Source organism: Leptinotarsa decemlineata, unplaced genomic scaffold (assembly GCF_025532065.1).
Source record: "Leptinotarsa decemlineata unplaced genomic scaffold, Ldec_3_MD MMD2_tig00000026_RagTag_RagTag, whole genome shotgun sequence".
NCBI lineage: Eukaryota > Metazoa > Arthropoda > Insecta > Coleoptera > Chrysomelidae > Leptinotarsa > Leptinotarsa decemlineata.
In genome coordinates, this window is record NW_027412539.1 from 2,392,533 (window position 1) to 2,411,490 (window position 18,958).

At 33.5% G+C, this 18,958-nt stretch overlaps 2 protein-coding genes across 4 annotated transcripts in view; one reads left to right on the forward strand and one right to left on the reverse strand.

Moving 5' to 3' along the window:
- The window catches only part of LOC111502573 (uncharacterized), a 37,750-nt gene extending 36,650 nt beyond the window's left edge, over nt 1–1,100 (forward strand). Inside the window, exon 7 of one of the 2 annotated variants that reach the window (XM_023156685.2) lies at nt 861–1,100. In XM_023156685.2, coding sequence (XP_023012453.2) covers nt 861–996 — 136 coding nt within the window. In that variant the 3' untranslated portion in view covers nt 997–1,100. The remainder of the gene's footprint in view (nt 1–860) is intronic. The other variant, XM_023156686.2, reaches the window with a different exon arrangement.
- Nucleotides 1,075–18,958, reverse strand: part of Ppcs (Phosphopantothenoylcysteine synthetase) — a 33,754-nt gene continuing 15,870 nt past the window's right edge. The window contains exons 6-7 of one of the 2 annotated variants that reach the window (XM_074171602.1): nt 15,672–18,763; nt 1,075–15,591 (exon numbers count right to left, since the gene is read on the reverse strand). The gene's annotated coding sequence lies outside the window, so the exon portion shown is untranslated. Of the gene's footprint in view, nt 18,764–18,958 lie in introns of both variants that reach the window. The other variant, XM_074171601.1, reaches the window with a different exon arrangement.

Genomic DNA, 18,958 nt, shown 5'->3' on the forward strand with positions numbered 1-18,958 from the left:
TATCGATCTGTACTGTTATACCACGACACAGTACAATAAATATTTACTGAGCTATGGAGCTACAACCTAATACAAGTCTACTGAAATCATCACTACATCATTGTCTCAACACTTCCAAGGCCATCTGAAACTATTGTCGAAAATATTTTGCAGAAAGAAGAGTTGTAATAATTGAGAACTTTCATTTCACATCATTGTTTTTACGTGATAGAAAACGCATGTTGAAATCGTTAGACCTCGTTGATCCATGGTTCGATCTAGTTTCGAATTCGTATAGGGTTGAGAGCTGGTTAACGAAAAACCTCATTTCATACGGTAGTCGACTGGTTATCGTCGGTGATTGCTTCTACTCATGTAATCAACGGCCATTGCGAATGCAGAATCTATACTTATTCTGGAAAGGTGGGTGGGTATTCACTGAGTATGATTTCATCCGTACTAGGTCGCACTTTAAATGGTACGATCTTGTTTTTCACCAGCAGGCACAGGTTGTCATTCGTTTATGGATGATAGATGATTAACGGAAAACCTTTTTTTACCCATTGTATTGACGAGCTTCTGTATTTTGAAAGTTTGTATATTGGTGTATCTTCTGGACACTTAAAAGAGCAAAGTAATAACGCTATTTTTATCTATAACTTTTGATTCTTACACTGGGTCAAAAATTAATCCATTTTTGCTTCTACCTACTCCTCATTTTCTTATGTTGCTTTATGTAGTGGTAATTTGGCATTAAATATTTTGCTTTTGCTTCTTCAACTGACCAAATTAATAAATATACTTGATTTGAAAATATAGAGATCTTTAAAAGTAAACAATAGATTTTCTTTGAAACAAAACTAACTTTTGTTTTGTTCTAGAAAGTATGGTGAAAGAGTGTATAAAATGTTATGCAAAGACCGCATCTTCGACCTGTACTTGAGCAGGTACCTCGAGAGGGATGTCATAAGCAAAATGAAAAAACTCATGAGAACAGAGAATGGGCGAAAATTCTGACTTCACTTAGAAATAGTGTATTTTTTTATTTATTTATTATACCTAGACTTTGTGGCTCAATGTAATAAAAAAACCGTATTTTTATAAAAACATTTATTCCTGTACATTTTGGCCTGTAATACTTTCACAACAATTGTTTATAAAACAGACATCAAAAAGGTGACAGATTAACAACAAAGATCTCTCCATTACAAATAAATTGGCAGTTTGTCAACTCGTCATATTGAAGTTCAATTCATTTCACCCATAATTCATGGAGGAATTTTTGATACATGAATATCAATGATAGTAACATACATACCACAGGAATCTCTTTATATATTCATCAAAACAAAGGGGCAGTAGAACCTACAACTTGTACAGCGTTCTTCATGTTGATAACATGACATAACATTGATCATAAAATTCAATGCTACTTCAGTCCCATCACAGGTTCGAAGTATTTCTATTTGTTGTATTCAAATTTGAATGATAAAATCAGTATTTAATACAATCACTTAGGTATAAAAAATTGTGTTTACATTCCATTTTTAATAATTAATAATTTCACTAGTCCATTTTACACTACATATAGCCATTCAAATTGAAAAATATTTTTGTATTATTTCTTAGATAATTTCAGTAACTTTAGAGCTTTTAAACTTTGAAGTATGCCAAATTTGATCTACGCAAACTTTCAGTATTTTTATTGGGACTCAACATTCTTGATACAATTTTTATGGTAAGAATTATAATCACACTTCAACAATATGGATACGAGGTGGGGGGTACATTAGATTATTCACAAGAAATGATTATATCATAAACCAAAATAAAAATGTATTCAGTTAAATAACCTTTTTCTCATATACTGGTATTTTGAATCACTAACCATTCTTCTTTTAAGGGTTTACATATTTCTCAAAACACAACTGAATTGAATTATTCTGACAAAACATTATTAATCGTATATGAAAAAATGACTGATCTGGTGTTCTCTTGACCGACAGAAAAGCGAGTGCTATTTTCAACGAGAATTTTGTAATCCTTCATTACAAGAAAGTTTGTTGGAGAAACAATTTTCAATTATATGGGTTTATGAGTGGTTGGCGTGCAAAAACTGTATTTGTCATGATTTACAGAGATATTTATAGTTCTATTAGCCAGAAGATTTGTTTTCAAATTTTGTTTCATGAAATATTATTATCAAGAATGTTCAATCAGGTTCAAACTATTCCTCCTTAGTACTCTTGCCATCGTGTAACAAGATTTCACCTTAATAATTATATATTGTAATGGGTTAATCCGAACATTGCAATTTGTCAACCTCTGACAGGCTAGGATATAGGTAAAGTGTTGTGTGAAATAACAGGTGAATATTACAATGCTTGGTATGAAACCATGGAAAGAAAATTTATAAAAATAAAACAACTAGATATCCATTGACATATTCCAATGTTTTGACACCATAGAATTTGACTTCCAGAAACGGGAAATATTCAAAATTGGGATTTATTATTGGAAACTATGATATAACTTTGAAAGCTTGTTCTCTCATGGTGTTGTCTCTTAGTAACTTTGAGGCACAGAATCATAAATATATACTTACACAAAAATTTTGATTTACTTATAGAATGATAAAGTTGTTTTTATGGTAGAAATTCATTTGGCCTGCCCGGTAGTGACGATGCCCAATAGGCTGAAACAGCTGTCTACTAGTGGCTCTTGAATTGGAATCAATGTGGGTATTTAATGACTGAATCTATGAATTAATTAGATGATATCTTGAGGTTGCAGTCAAGGTCAAGGATGAAAACTCTTTGCTAGTTTGTTTATTATATATATATATATATATATATATATATATATATATATATATATATATATATATATATATATATATATATTTTCTTAGTCGAAAATCGGGATTTTTTATTAGCGATTCAAGTGTACTATTGTCAACAATATTCACCTTACACCTTCGAATTATTTTGTGTCATGGCTGCAAGATTGAGCGTAAGAGAGAAAATTGAAATTGTACGCCTTTTTTATTAAAAAAATCACTACGCCACTGGATTCAGAGTGCCTCTAAACAGGTGCGACCAAAATTTTTTTATTGAAAAAATCACTACGCCACTGGATTCAGAGTGCCTCTAAACAGGTGTGACCAAAATTTCATGAAAAAATATTCATTATTAACAAAGTTATGACAACTCAAAAATTCGAAAACTCACACAGCTAATAGTTACAAAAAACACCCTATATCAACAGATATAGCCATGAGATTTTTTTTTATGATTTCAAAATAAAGTGCCGCCAGATGAAAAAAAAAAACAAATAGCGTAAATATTTTTAATGAAAATAACGGAATTACATTCAAGTTTTCACGCAAATTAACTAAAACTAAGACCTAATATTTCAATTTAAATCTTAGTTGCCATGGAAATGATATTACAGTTTGACACTTGTGAAAGATTCAAGTGTATTATTGTCAACAATATTCACCTTACACCTTCGAATTATTTTGTGTCATGGCTGCAAGATGTAAGAGAGAAAATTGAAATTGTACGCCTTTCGGGAGATGACGTTAGAAGTGCTAGAGAGGTTTGTAGAGTATTTAATGAGAGACATCCAGATCGTCCTCGTATTAGATGCAGTACGATAAATAAAATATTTCAATGAAACTGGTGCAGTATCAAAAATGATGTTAAAAAGTAATCCTGTACAAAGACGAAACAGGAATGACAGGAATGATCAAATCATTTTTGATTATTTCGGAAATAATCCTAATGCTAGTATAAGGAATGCCACTTTAGATTTGAATATTCCACGAAAAACTATTCGGAGATGTCTCAAGGCGAAGAATATTACACACACTTCAAGAAGGCGACGAAGCAAGACGCCTGGAATATTGTTTATGGGCCCAAGGGGAATATTTAAAGAATAGAAATTTACTAAAAAATATTTTATATACCGACGAAGCCACTTTCACTACAAATGTAGTAGTGTCATCACAGAATTGTCGCTATTGGGCAGCGGATAATCCTAACTGGGTAATAAAGTGTAAAAGCCAGTATTCCCAAAAAATCAACGTCTGGTGTGGGATATTGAACGAACGAATTATTAGTCCTTTCTTTTTTGAGGAAAACATGAATGCGCAGAGGTTTCTAGAACTTTTAAACACAGAGTTTTGAGATGCTATTCACGAGCTGCCAATCAATGAACGATCAAATTTAATTGTCCAGTTAGATGGGTGTTCAGTTCATTATGCCAGAGCTGTGAGGCAATGGCTTAACGAACATTTTCCAAACCGATGGATAGGCCGTGGTAGTCCGTTTATAGAGTGGCCACCCAGATCTCCAGACCTCACAGTTTTGGACTTTTTTCTCTGGGGACTTCTCACACAAAAATTTTACAAAAACCGCTCAAGAAATAGAAATGAACTTTATGCAAGAATTCGACAGGTATGTGCAGATATTAGCCCTCAAGAACTAAGGAACGTAATCAGAAACATTCGTAAGCGCTACGACACATGTATCGAAATAGGTGGTGGATTAGTATAGGCTACTAGAATATGAGTTAGAATTAATTGTTGCACTGAATCGAAACATTTCAATAATTAGTTATTAGTTACGTTTATTAAAATTTTTTGCTTCATTGTTAGTTCAATTGTGTGAATGTAATTCCGTTATTTTCATTAAAAATATTTACGATATTTGTTTTTTTTATCTGGCGGCACTTTATTGTTGAAATCATAAAAAAAATGATATATTGTGACTGTTAGCTGTGTGAGTTTTCGAATTTTTGAGTTGTCATAACTTTGTTAATAATGAATATTATTTCATGAAATTTTAGTCACACCTATTTAGAGGCACTTTGAATCCAGTGGCGTAGTGATTTTTTCAATAAAAAATCGCTAATAAAAAAACCCGATTTTCGACTAAGAAAAAATATCGTAGTATGCCCTGAAACTTTAATAAACATTTAAAATTTTGTCCCAAGGTAGACCTTTTAGTACTTGACATTAAAAAAAAAATATTAAAATCGATTCACAACTTCAAATTTTAGGGGGGTGTTTCCATTAAAAATGGGTCACACTGTATGCTCAATTCATTGTTTTTTACTCATTTTTACTGCAAGTATGATTTGTAATTTTATTCATTGGCAAAAAAACCCACAATTCAATAAATTATAGGCCCTGAAGAAGCTTCCTACTAGAAGTGAAAGCTTGGCAAAGTAAAACAGAGTTTTGATTTTTTGACTGAAAGACCCCGTTATTCCATTTTACTGTATATTTCTCCAGTAGCTAAGATTCTCAACTTTATATATATATATATATATATATATATATATATATATATATATATATATATATATATATATATATATATATATGTAAACGGTCATTTGTCAGCCCGTAGAATATACGATGTGAACTCTGGTCAGCCCTCGGAAACGTCGGTCGTCCCGGTCGTCCCACTGTATATAGTGTTTTTTGGACATGTTATCATGTGAAATGACGTTTAGCAAATTTTCGGTTGGGCCGACCATTACACCATATACACATAGCTGATACACCACCTACTTTCACAAAACTTCGCCAGGAGGCGTGGCTGTGTAATTGTATACACCTGATGTGAATAGTGTCTTTGTGAGCCCAGGTTTATACGAACACTTTCAATGGATAGCATGTTGGTCAGCCCACAATCGGGCAACGCTGCACTTGCATTTCATGATTCTAACTAGATTGTCGTGGTGCAGAAATTCGATAATAGTAATGGAAAATTTTTTGAGAGATGTAGAATTTTATGAAAAAGTTCCTGTTTTGTATGTTTTTTGTACAAGCGTTCGTGTGCGTGCATCACCCTATATCTATACAAGCAATTTAGATCAGGAATTGTTTCGCATATAAAAGTTTTATCAGAGCTTCGTAACATATTCACTTGTAGAAAAATGCTTGATCTGAACTCATACTTTCCCACATTCGACTACTTACCCGAAATCAGCTTTTTCGGATAACGGTGTCGAGTACGGAAATATACTGTTTCCGTTCTAGTTAGGATAATAATAATATAATTACTAACAGTGCGTTATTCCATTTAGCTTGTCGAAGCAATTTTAACCTCTGCACTATCTTAGATACAAAAATTTGAATATGTTATAAGTTGAAAATATCAATATAGTGTTCGGAATCACACGTTAAAATGTAAGACCTCGTTAATCTATAGCTAGTACAAGTTTATACTTCTGAGGGTTGTCGTTCGTAGGGGTGCGACAGACATATTTTAAACCGTTTCCTGTTTGTATTTTCAAATGTAGATTTTCAAATTCTAATTATATGGCATGGACGCCTCAACAGAAATCGCGTTGTGTAAATCAATTTTAGACATTAAGCAGGAAACTTCGGATTTCACTTTGAAATTGTAGATTTGAAAACCTGACTGCACAAAAATAATCGAAGTGTGACTGAGTAGAAATGAGTAGATGAAAAATGACATTTTTTTCACAAACGAAAATTCTAAAATGTGATGAATGATCTGGTAATGAATTTATTGAGAAATGAATAGTGAATATCCAGAATGTCTACAGTTTCAATAAATTCTATATAAAAATCCGCAGCAGCACTACGGATTTCCGATATATAATTCAGTTCAAAAATTAGGTAAAAATCGCACTAAGTATGTTTTCGATGACGAAACGAAATTCTGAGTGACTAGCATAAGGTAAGATATAATTTGTGAAACAGATATTAGTAATAAGTTTCAATTCTTTTTTTCTTAGCAATAGTTTTTTCGAAAACTCCCTTTCAGTTTTTGGAGGTATGATGTTGTTCAGGTTGAACATAATGAAGTGGAGATTAAACCAATGTTTTTTTATTATGTTGACTGTTCATGACGATGAATACGTCATATCATCATCGATTATAACCTGCAGCAGACATTTCAATCAAAATAAAAAACACTTGGAATATTTCAGCACAGAAAAAATTTGATCAGGTTGACTAAACATTTATTTGAATGGAGTATTATTCTTCAATTTGAGAACTGCTGACAAAAATTGTTCGGTAAACTAATAAACACGTAGTATGAAAAAATAACATAATTTCTAATGAAATGAAACTACAACATGGGTAAAAAAATATCAAATGAAAATTATTAATATTATTTCTTCTTTCTATAACAACAGTAAACGTATTCTTTGATTGCAGCCCAGTTTCTATTTTTTAATAATGATGAATATTTCTTTTCCTTATATTTTAGATACAAACAAGAACTAATTCAATTCTAGCACTTCTTTTTTTTTCGGAGCGAAAAACTTTTTGACTATATTTCGTTTTGCTCCTTAGACCAAGTTTGTTTTTGAGAAGGTTTTATTGTTTTCAAAACTGTGCGTGTCTGATGATCTGAAATGAGATCAGTGTGTTGAAAAACTCTATCAAGATATCAAACGGGTTGAAAATGGATCCAAAAATGAATGATGAAAATAAAAAATGGAAGGACGATACTGAAAAGTGATTTGACTCATTTCCAACCTATACTCAGAGATACGGATGATTCCAAAACAGCTCAAAATATAAATAATTGATTGCATATAGGGAATTTTTTTCAAAAGGAGCCACGTTCAATATCTCCATAAATAAGACAGTAATGTAAATTTCCCGTAACACCTAATTTTTGTGAAATAATATAAGGTATCGCTAAGATGCGTACACACTCCTCTTCAAAATAGCAAACAAAATAACCCCATATATGCCATCTATTGGATAAGTGATTTTATCAGGAATTCAACGATGATTTTCCAGGGTTGATTTCTAATTTACTGTGAAGAAGGACCTTGAAGTATAAGTGAACGACTTTTTAGATTAATTGATACAATCTCTCACAAAAACGTATACAACAATTATTTCTATTGTCAAGTTCCTAACAGAAAACAACTTTTGTCGCGTTGAATTATATCTGTCAGATTTTTGGCAAAGTTTCTCATACAAAACACTTCAAAATACTTTCTAAAACTCACAGCCAGAAATGTTCCACTAAACAGTTTTATAAAAACGCGACACGTGTTTCGCCATACAATGGCTTCTTCGGGCGTATCTTTATCTACTATATTTTACAAATTTAATGCTTGGTATACCTAATTTTAAAATTTAAAGTACCTACATTTCAAGTACTTGAGTTTGTAATGGATTAAATGACCTGAGCTTATGTCCCAGTTCCCACATTTGAAAAATATTCAGTAACGGTTATTCAATTCTAATTGATCATTTAGTTAGTTACCCGAATTCTTGAATCTATTGATCGCTTGACATTTTAGATTCTTTGGAATTCTTTTTAATTCTTTGGAAAATAATCTCCCTGTTTGGCCATTATACAGTTTTGGACAAGAGCCACAACTCAGCTGATATACTCCTGATCTATCCGATACCGAAGTTTTGTCTTTATTGTTTTTAATAAATGCACTTACACTATTATTCGGACTATTACTATTTCTGTGAGCTAAGTTTTACGCAGTCTTTCTTCAAAAAAATATTATTGGTTGGTTCAGCCAAAAATGACAATGTCTCATAACTGACGTTATCGCATCTTGAATTTGGGTAGATATGGTCCATGGCTTGCTTTTGTAGTTTTTGTTTGATTTGTTTGATCAAACTCAGCTCTCTCTGGAAATTATTCAATAGTCTATGAAGAATATTATTGAATGCAGCAACTTTATGCTGGTAAGAGTGCATAGAGGAATTATGTATGATAATGTCCGTGTAAGATGGTTTGTGGAAAATTGCAAATTCATGTTCATTGTTATTTTTTGTAATGGTTGAGTCAAGGTAATTTAATGAATTATTTACCTTCCTCTCAGTGGTAAATTTTATTGACGGGTGGATGGAATTGACATATTCAACGAACTTGCCTACTTGCTTTTCTGTAATGATTTCATTATTCACTAGTGATAAATGGATATCGTAATGCTTGAAGAAATACATGCATAATGAATCTTTAATACACCAGTCCTGAACAAACTGTAACGTCTATTTGATAAAAAAAATTGATGAGCTTCCGTGAAGTATCATATTTATTCTAATACTTGCTACTTTCTACACACATTCACATCAAATCGATATACCAAATTTGGAACATCCATTCGAACTAAAAATGAAAACACAGGAAAATAATATTTCATTTGAGTTAGGAATTGGAAAACAGTGAATTACTTAAAATTAAGTAGATTCTATGATATTCATTTGTAATCGTCATATACCTATATATTCTCTAATCATTCTCTAAGTATACCAAAATATTGGCAAGCCAATTAACAAAATAGCATTAGGATCATTGCAAAGATCGTAACGGTTCTCAAAGAGTTTCGCGCCAAAATAGTTAACGCGTGTCAAACAATTGCAGATTTCGTAGGAATACTGAAACTTCAATGAAATGAATAAAAACACTTTTGTCTAATTACCTATATTTGATTTTATTTATATGACCGTTTTCGGGTTTGACCCCATTACCAAGTATTACCTTACCTATAAATTTCGTCGCCGCTGATATATACCATTATTTTTTGAAGAGAAATTTTGATGATCATAATATCCTCCATTTCATGAATTTATTATCGGATGAAAAGTGCAATTTTCTATACTTCACTGAATTTGACTTCGATACTAAATTTTCCCATTTTCATGATGTTTTTCTTCAAGCTTTTCATATATCCTTTCCTAAACAGTTTCAAAAAATTAAACAAAATCAAAATTCAAGTAGACACAAACCATGGATTACTAAGGATATCGTTGAAGAAGGTATATTACTCAGAGATATTTATAATTTGAACAAGAGCCAAACCAATGTACATTTATTGGGTCAATATAAGCAACTCTTAAAAAATCATAGACAAAAAATTGTGCTCTCAAAAAGTCAATACTTTAATAATCAATTCCTCAAGGCTCAACATAAATCTGAAGCTGCCTGGTCTATCATCAGGAAAAATACTATTATAAACGATTCATCTAAGACATTGGCGATGGTGTACTTGTTAACGATGGTCCCGGTATATCTCAAGCATTTAGTAATTTTGTCGATTCAGTGGAGTCATTAGTAAAAAATACTGCACCTGGTGGCATTGAAAATCGTTGTGTAAAAACTGAGAGTCTTTTCCTCTATCCAATAGATGAAACTGAACTCGTGGAAGTAATTAAATTCGTATGTTCGAAAAATTCCAGTGGGGTTGATGAATTGCCAGGCAATGTTTTAATGAAGGCTGCTTTGAAAATAATGAAACCTCTGATTTATCTAATCAATTTATCTTTTTCTGAAGGTATTTTTCCTTCCCGACTTAAGCAAGCAATAGTCGTCCCAGTCTATAAAAAAAGCGATAAGCATGTAATGTCGAACTACAGAGGTATTGCTTTACTATCTCCATTTTCGAAAATATTTGAAGAATCACATCAAAACTTGTGTCCTTTTTAAATAAATACAATATCGTATCTGACAACCAATATGGGTTTCAAGTGGGCTTGTCAACCCAGGATGCCATCCTTTCTCTACATAATCATGTATTATCAAACTTCGACAACGATGAAAAATCACTTAGTGTTCTTTTCGACTTGACACGAGCGTTTGATATCAGTCATCATGGTCTTCTTCTTGATGAACTGTTTGGCATGGGCGTTCGTGGTCCAAGTCTGAAATGGATTGAAACCTATTCAACTGGTCGTACACAGGTTGTTAAAGTTAGGCTTCAGACTGGGTCATTTTTCTCTGAATTTCGAAACGTTGTTACAGGTGTGCCCCAAGGTAGTGTTTTGGGGCCTACACTATTTATTTTATTCGTTAATGACCTTTCAAAAATTAATCATCCACAGTGCTCTATACAATTTGCTGATGACACATCTTTTACTGTCAGTGGTTCGGAATGTGAAACATTGTCAGTAAGAGCAACTGATGCTGTATTCAACATACAAAATTATTGTTCTAAGAATGACTTGATTCTAAATAATCTTAAAACCAACACCATTTCCTTTACAATTCAGGAAACTGATTGTAGTGAATTGGTTAGGTCTGAGATTAAAAATATTGAACACGTAAACTATAAAAAATTTTTAGGAGTTTTTATTGATTCCCAACTCAATTGGAATCATCATGTTGATTTCATACTGAAGAAATTAGCGACACATTGTTTCGTTATATGGAATCTGCGTAATTTTGTGTCTATTGAAATTCTTAAAAGTTACTATTCTGCATATATTTACTCTGCCCTCAATTACTGTATTATTTGTTTTGGCAACTGCAATAGAATCAGTGTCTTATTAATTTTCCAGAAAAAAAATATTAGAACAATTTGTTTTAAAAAAAACTCGATTCCTGTAAACCACTATCTGCAAAGTTGAATATATTAACTATTACTTGCATGTATATTATTAATTGCGTAATCTACGTTAAATCAAATTGCTCCAAGTTTTAGAACAGAGATGATACATGTCTTCTTTCGGGCTTCACCCTGAGAAAAAACTAACATTTCAATTCCTAGTCATAAGTTAGCCAAGGTGACCAATGGACCTCATATCATGTCAAAAAAACTGTACAACAATCTCCCAATATCCATTAAAAAATAACTAGTGTAAAGCTCTCTAAACAAAAAGTTTGGAAAGTATTATGTGAAAAGGTATTTTATTCGCTTGATGAATTTTTTCAGTCTGATTTGGAATTTTAAATTTTAATTTCTGTACCCCTTTTATGGTCTGAATGTTATGTAATATATCATATAATTATGTTGTTTTATGATTGTGACCTCATTGTAATTGTACTGAGTTATGTGACTTTTTCCATGCCGTCCCTAGGTCGTGGAAATAAAGATTTTTGATTTGATTTGAAATATTGAAAAAATACTTAATAATGCGGGGTCAAACCCGAAACTGGTCGTATACATAAAATCAACTAGTGGTACTTAGACAAAAGTGTTTTTATTCATTTCATTAAAGTGATCATGAATTACCACAAAATAAACAAGTAATCAATCATACATAATACAGAAACTATATGAAACATAAATAGTCAATAGTAACGGCATCTTTTTCTTTTCCTAATATATTTTTTTCCGGTAAACTAACACATAGTTTACCTCTGAAAAACTGGATTTGCCAGGATTTTAAAAACACTTGATACCCTCACGATGAAATCCAATGATACACTGAAATGGATCGCGTTCCTGGTCAGCCCTTCGATGTGGCAGCATTGTAGGGCTGACCAAGATGCTCTTCATATAGCGATTTGTATAACTATGGGCTGACCAACAACATGGGGCTGACAAAGGTTTAAAGGATATGTAAAATTTTCATTTTCAGAAAAAATCTACCCCTCTGATGGGCCTATTAATAAAATCATACCACTGAAGAGTATTCCGAAAAGTATATACCTAAATATATTCGGGAAGTGCTGGGTGGACCAACGCCCCGTTCATATACCGGGCTGACCAATATGCAATGAACAAATATATATATATATATATATATATATATATATATATATACTATAAAATTCTTATTAGAAATTCAATATAATCCCTCTAAATTTCAAATCACATGAAAATGCTTTCTGAAATTTATGATCAATTATTATTTCTCTGATTAATCTCTTCACAGTAATAACAAAATTACACAAGCTTGACAACACTATCCAACACAACACTACAAGTAGTACAATACAACAAACAATCATAGAATCTGGCCCAGTGTTTTAAAGTTGATGGGGAATATAACGGATAGCTACTCTAGATTTTGATGCGTCTCTAACTTTGAATGTATTCAAAAGAAGAGTCCACTTCATTGTCTGTTACCGAGTGCGGTTGCCTTTTTGATTTTCTATCGTTTCTATAACTTCCTGAATTTGTAGAGGTCAGAAAATATTTTGCTATGATTATCAAGTAAAAAGGCTAATTCTTCGTCATCAAAAAATAACTGCATGTGATCTATTGATGGATAATAACTTCAATAACAACAACATGACTATAGTTATGAATATCAATAAATGTATGTGATAGTTTGATCATTTGTAATTTAATGAAGTACTTTTATGATCTCATTACTTCGTATTATTTCATTTTATAAGTAGCAACACAAGAAGATTAAGAACTATATTTTGACAAAAATAATTATGAAATAATAATGAAGATTATCTTCAACATCGATAATAAGTCCTATGGCTTGACTTTTTAATAAGTCTGAAATGTATTGACAAAAAATTAATTTCGTTGTAAAAAAGCGTGGGATGCTTTAAATTATATTTTTATTATGGCTTCAATCTGGCAAACGGCTCCTAACTAAGTGTTTATAACAATGGATATTTAGCACCCCACGCTTTTTTGCAACAAATTTTGTTTTGAAAGATTTATTCTGATTACAGACTTATTGAAAGTCATTACTTACATCAAGCCATAGGATTCATTATCGATGTTGAACACAATCTTAAATTAGTTTCGAATTATTTTTTATTTTTTAGTTTGTGTTGCTATTGAAGTGTGATATTTTACTTTTTCAAACTATTATTTATTTTCCACTTTTCAGTTTGGCTGGCTATTTTGGGCATATTTCAATATAAAATATATACGGATGTGCAAATAGTGTGGTTGTCTTACTTACTCTCACACAGAGACTGTGTGAGGAAATTATTTAATCCTGGCGATCCTGATCAGGATAATGAGATGAACTTATGAAATTATTGTATTGTCACCGATTTTTTCAAGTGTACAAAGTTTAAAATACATCTGTCTGTTTAAAGTTGGTCAAAATCGATTCCAAAGGAGTCAGTTACAAACAAACATACAAATGAAGCTAAAAAAAGTGTGTTGACATAAACAAGAATTTTACTTCAATATTCACTTCTAGGACCTTTTTTATTGCGAAATTAATAAAAAAAAGAAACAACATACTTTTATCATTATTTCCATGATTTTTAGATTAGGTTTAAGTGTCAATACATTTGAATACAAACATTATATACTCATAGTAACATCCATTATTTAACAACGTTTCTACACCGACGACACATAACAACAAGATACTTGGTAAATAGATCAGGTAAGCTCACTCATTTCATTTCTACAAAACTATAAAAATTTCACTACAACGTATTTCAGAGAAATAATCAGTTCTGAAGTGTTCCAATTCTTTTGAAATATATTAGTACCACTAGTGTCTGAATTATAATCAAATTATAATTTGTTCGAAGTTTCAAATATTTTGAAAATTACCCCGAGAAATCATTTTTGTAGAATATTTATGACTGGAACAAATTTTCCGAATAATAATTTAGACAAAAGTGGTGTATGGTAATGCCAGTTCAAAACCCTTTGCAAAATTCTCATGGATATTTTTGGAAATTTTGTACCAACATTTGTTTTGTATTTGATATTTATTTCTAAAAAAACAATTAAATAATATATTTCATGGTAATCGTAAAAAAAATTCAAGTTAAAAAATATCTTCTCCAAATACAAAAAAAAACTTGATATAAACTTTCCTCTATTTATCAATCTGTCAATTCACAAAATAAGCCTATGGTCGGCATGATATTTGCTTTCAAAGACAATGATTGAAATTATGCAGAGTCCCATTACAAATAACCCAATATGAAGTTTTTAAAAATTAATGATTGTATTTGTTGACATAAGAGGACACTTGTTTTTCACATATACTGTCTAGTTTATAGGATGCAAAAGTATAATTTATCAATAACGCATAATTTTGAAGCACACTTCATAAGCGTTGATAGAAATTCAATTCAATTGAGAATATAATTGGTCTGAAAAATGAGTTCTCATTGATAATGTATTATAAAAAATATAAACACAAATAGTACAAAGTAGGATATATAGACAAAATAAATATGTGTAAATAACAATATAAAAATTTTAAAAAAATATATAAAAGCATCTAATATATAAAAATGAATATTTGTTGGTTGGTTGGTGGGTTGGTTGGTAAGTGATAAACTTCTACATCGCTCAACCGATCGTGATGAAACTTGACATGTATAAGTAACCTTTCATAGAGAAGGTTTTTAGGCTATCAATTTTTCTGTAACTTGCCACTAGATGGCGCTGTAGAACAATGTTTTGAAAGCACTGTTCTATAACTCTGCGCACGCCTAAATTCGTTGATTCTGATTCTGTCAAAACATTGGAACAGCAGCGATACAGCAACATAGTACTCATTAGTACTACAACTACCAAATTCTATGCGGGCGAAGCCGCGGGCATCAACTAGTAGTTAATTAAATTAAATTAGTTACAGTTGGTCATAGTAGTTCAACCTATCATCATAAAACTCTGCTGAGCTGTAGTAAGGTCTTACAGAAAGAAAGTCTTTCAACTTTCTTGCCATTTATGAACCCCGTGGTTTCTGGAAGGTGGTTGAACATTTCAAGACCACTGTAAATCATTGAATCTTCAATTTTAAGGTCTAAGAAGGTAACAAGAAAATTCATTGTCTGGTTTTATACCCTGTCTACCCAGAACAGCCAACTGTACAAAAAATCAGTTTGTATCATTACCATCATACTCATTACCAAACAATACTATCTACCATCTCACCATGACCCGCCTATCGCGTAAAAATACTAAAAATTCCCCCTTACCCCCTAATCCACATCATTACCATCACTGACATCCCAAACTGATATCCACTGTCGGGAACCCCTAACTTCACCCACAAATACTGAATCGAGACGATGAGACCCTTCTTTCCAGTCAGGATCATTCATCTCCATCCCTAACAACACCTAAACCATTGACATCAGAAACCCTCCTGATAACTCATCCACGCAGAAGGACCTCTACAAATTTTTAAACAATAACGATATCTTCAGAGGTGAAGTACCCGAACTTAAAGTCAATTACAACCGCACAACCCTCCTAAAAACCATAAATTATGACAAACAGCAGATATACTGCAAAAATCTACAAGATCTCATATGTAACTCCTCCATTCAGGTAATCAACCAGCGCCCCAAAACCGAAAAACTCCTTTCTTCGCGAACCCCCCACGTGTCCATCATCCGTGGGGTTCACCTCGACATCACAGTGGACGAAGTGATAAAATCACTAGAGGACTCCCAAATCTACTTCATTAAGATATGGAGAATAACCTCGAGAAGAACTAACCTTTTCACTACCCTAATCATAGTGATTACTCTGGCGAAGACTATTACAACCGATGCCTATCGCACGGCATTTCCATCTATGGAAGGACTCACGATTGTGAAGCATCCAAACTCGGTCCTTCCGATACCCAAATTCTGCAGCTCCACCAACCACCTGTCAGAGGAATGACTCTCGAATACAATGAAATACCCTTATTGAGGAAAATCACACCCATTGACAAAGTGCTCCAAAACCAACCCCAAATGCCTCAACTATGACGAGGACCATCCAGCTTTCTCACTAAAATGCTCCAGAAGGAAGACCACCCTCTGAAAACCCCTCCTTGCTAACCAAACAAATCCAAACGATCATCGAGCTTCAAACAACGCTCCTACTGAACCTTCTCCTGGATAAGAGGACCGAAATTCTCAAAATTACCATCTTCTTCTGCTCGTTAAAGCCGACCTAAATTGTCGAACCCTTCAAACCCAGGAAACCATATCCTACAAAAACCACAAATTTACCGACATTCGGCATTTTCCAAAACCTAATCAAACAATCTTCCACTCCCTCACTGAAATAAACTGGGGGTTTACTCGAATAAGCTGAGGACCCGACGGTACATGATTATGGGCGTTCAATCCTTGGTACCGCAAACGCCACCATACTGAATCCTTACTACATTCCCATAATATCCACATCATATGCATTACAGACACACTAACCAGAAACCCTCCCAACTTCTCTGGCTACAACTATACACTGTTCTAGAGACGCCCACTCCCAACGGCATAGCCATGCTCATAAAACATATCCTTGCCCACAAAATACACAACTTCCCCCATAATCTCCAAAAAATAGACAGTCTTGAAAAAATCTTTTCACTAACTCTGGTCCGATAATATTCATTGCTCTCTACAACCACAAACATCAAATCCTCCCCAAAAACCACAAACATTAAATCCTCCCCAGAAAAATCATAGAATAAACCGCCACCATCCTTAAATCATTCCTGTTGGGAGATCTTAACTGAAGACACACAATTCGATGACATGAGTTCAAACCCAAACGACCGATGTATTTCTAATTAATTATCAGTCCCGTGTCGGGACACGACGTTCTTGAGCCAACAGAGGGCCTTGATGATCGACCACATCCTTTGTTCCAAGAAACTAGTAGATGCCGTCGATGACAAGGCCCACACAGGGGACACAATCACGTTTGACCATCTTCCTCTACTCGTTAAAGCTGACCTAAACATTCGAACCCTTCAAACCTGGGAAACCATACCCTACAAAAACTACAAATTCACCGACATTTGACATTTCCTTATCAACCTTATCGACCCAAAACCTTCAGCTACTAGGCAAATTGACCTACAAATCGACAAAATACAGAGACTAATTACCGACGCGGCTACACCAACAACAACTAGAAGATAAGATCAACCTCCACCCCACATAGTAAACTTCATACAAAACAAATGCAAACTATAGAAAATATGAATGTTACTAGAGTTCTATTCCAACAACAAACTGTTATTTTTAACACTTTGACACGTGTTTCAGTCACCAAGTGATTATATTCAAGAGAAAGATTGGACTGTTTAATCTTCCTCTTGAAGGTGATCACTTGGTTTTGAAAATAACGGTTTGGTGTTGGGATAGAACTTCAGTAATATTCATTACTTCACCAAAGGTTCCAAACAGTGAAACAGGAACGTTTATTCATAAAGTAATTCGTATAGAAAATGTGGAGAGAGAAGACAATCAGAATAGACTGTAGGGGCGGAAATACCTTCTACAACCAGTTTAAAGTCTTGTCCAGACAAAAACCAAAAATCGATGGTAACGTAATTTCCTATCCAGCGGAAAAATCAGGAGCCTTCCGAAATGACCTAGCGAAAACGCTTAATCTACCACTGACGAACACTTTGACGATAAACACCTCAACACTTCACAACAACAAGTTCAAATCTCTTGAAAAAACACACAAGAAGCGAACTAACTAGGCAGACATTCCCGCCATATTTCCAGAGACCGAAATTGCCCCCTCAAATACTAATTTAGCGAGGAAGACATCCTACACGCAATCCACGCCAGTGGAAATACCGCACCTGAACCGGACTCAGTCAACAGCCAAGCCCTAAGAAACAATCCCGACACCACCCTCCCTTATCTCAGACACATCCTGAGTCAACACCACACAAAGAGTTATAATCTCTTGAAAAAACACACAAGTAGCAAACTACCTAGGCAGATATTCCAGCCATACTCCCATAGACCCAAATTATCCCCTCAAATCACAATTCAGCGAGAAAGGCATCCTCAACACAATCCACACCGGTAGAAATACTGCACCTGAACCGGACTCAGTCAACCGCCAAGCCCTAACACCACACAACAATGAGTTAAAATATCTTGAAAAAACACAAGTAGTCAACTACCTAGGCAGACATTCCAGCCATATTTCCATATCCCCAATTTATTCCCTCAAATCAAAATTCCAGCCATATTCCCATATACTCAAATTGTCCCCTCAAATCACAATTCAGCAAGGAAAGCATCCTCAACGTAATTCACGCCGGTAGAAATACAGCACCTGAACCTTAACCAGTCAACCACCAAGCCCTAAAAACCTCCCGGACACCACACTCCCTTACCTCAGCCACATCCTGATTTAACACCACACAACGAGTTGGAATCTCTTGAAAAAACACAACAAGTAGTCAACTATCTAAACATACATTCCGGCCATATTCTCATAGATCCAAATTGCTCCCTCGAATGCTTATTCTGCGAGAAAAATATTCTCAACGCAATCTACGCCGGTAGAAATACCGCACCAGAACCGGACT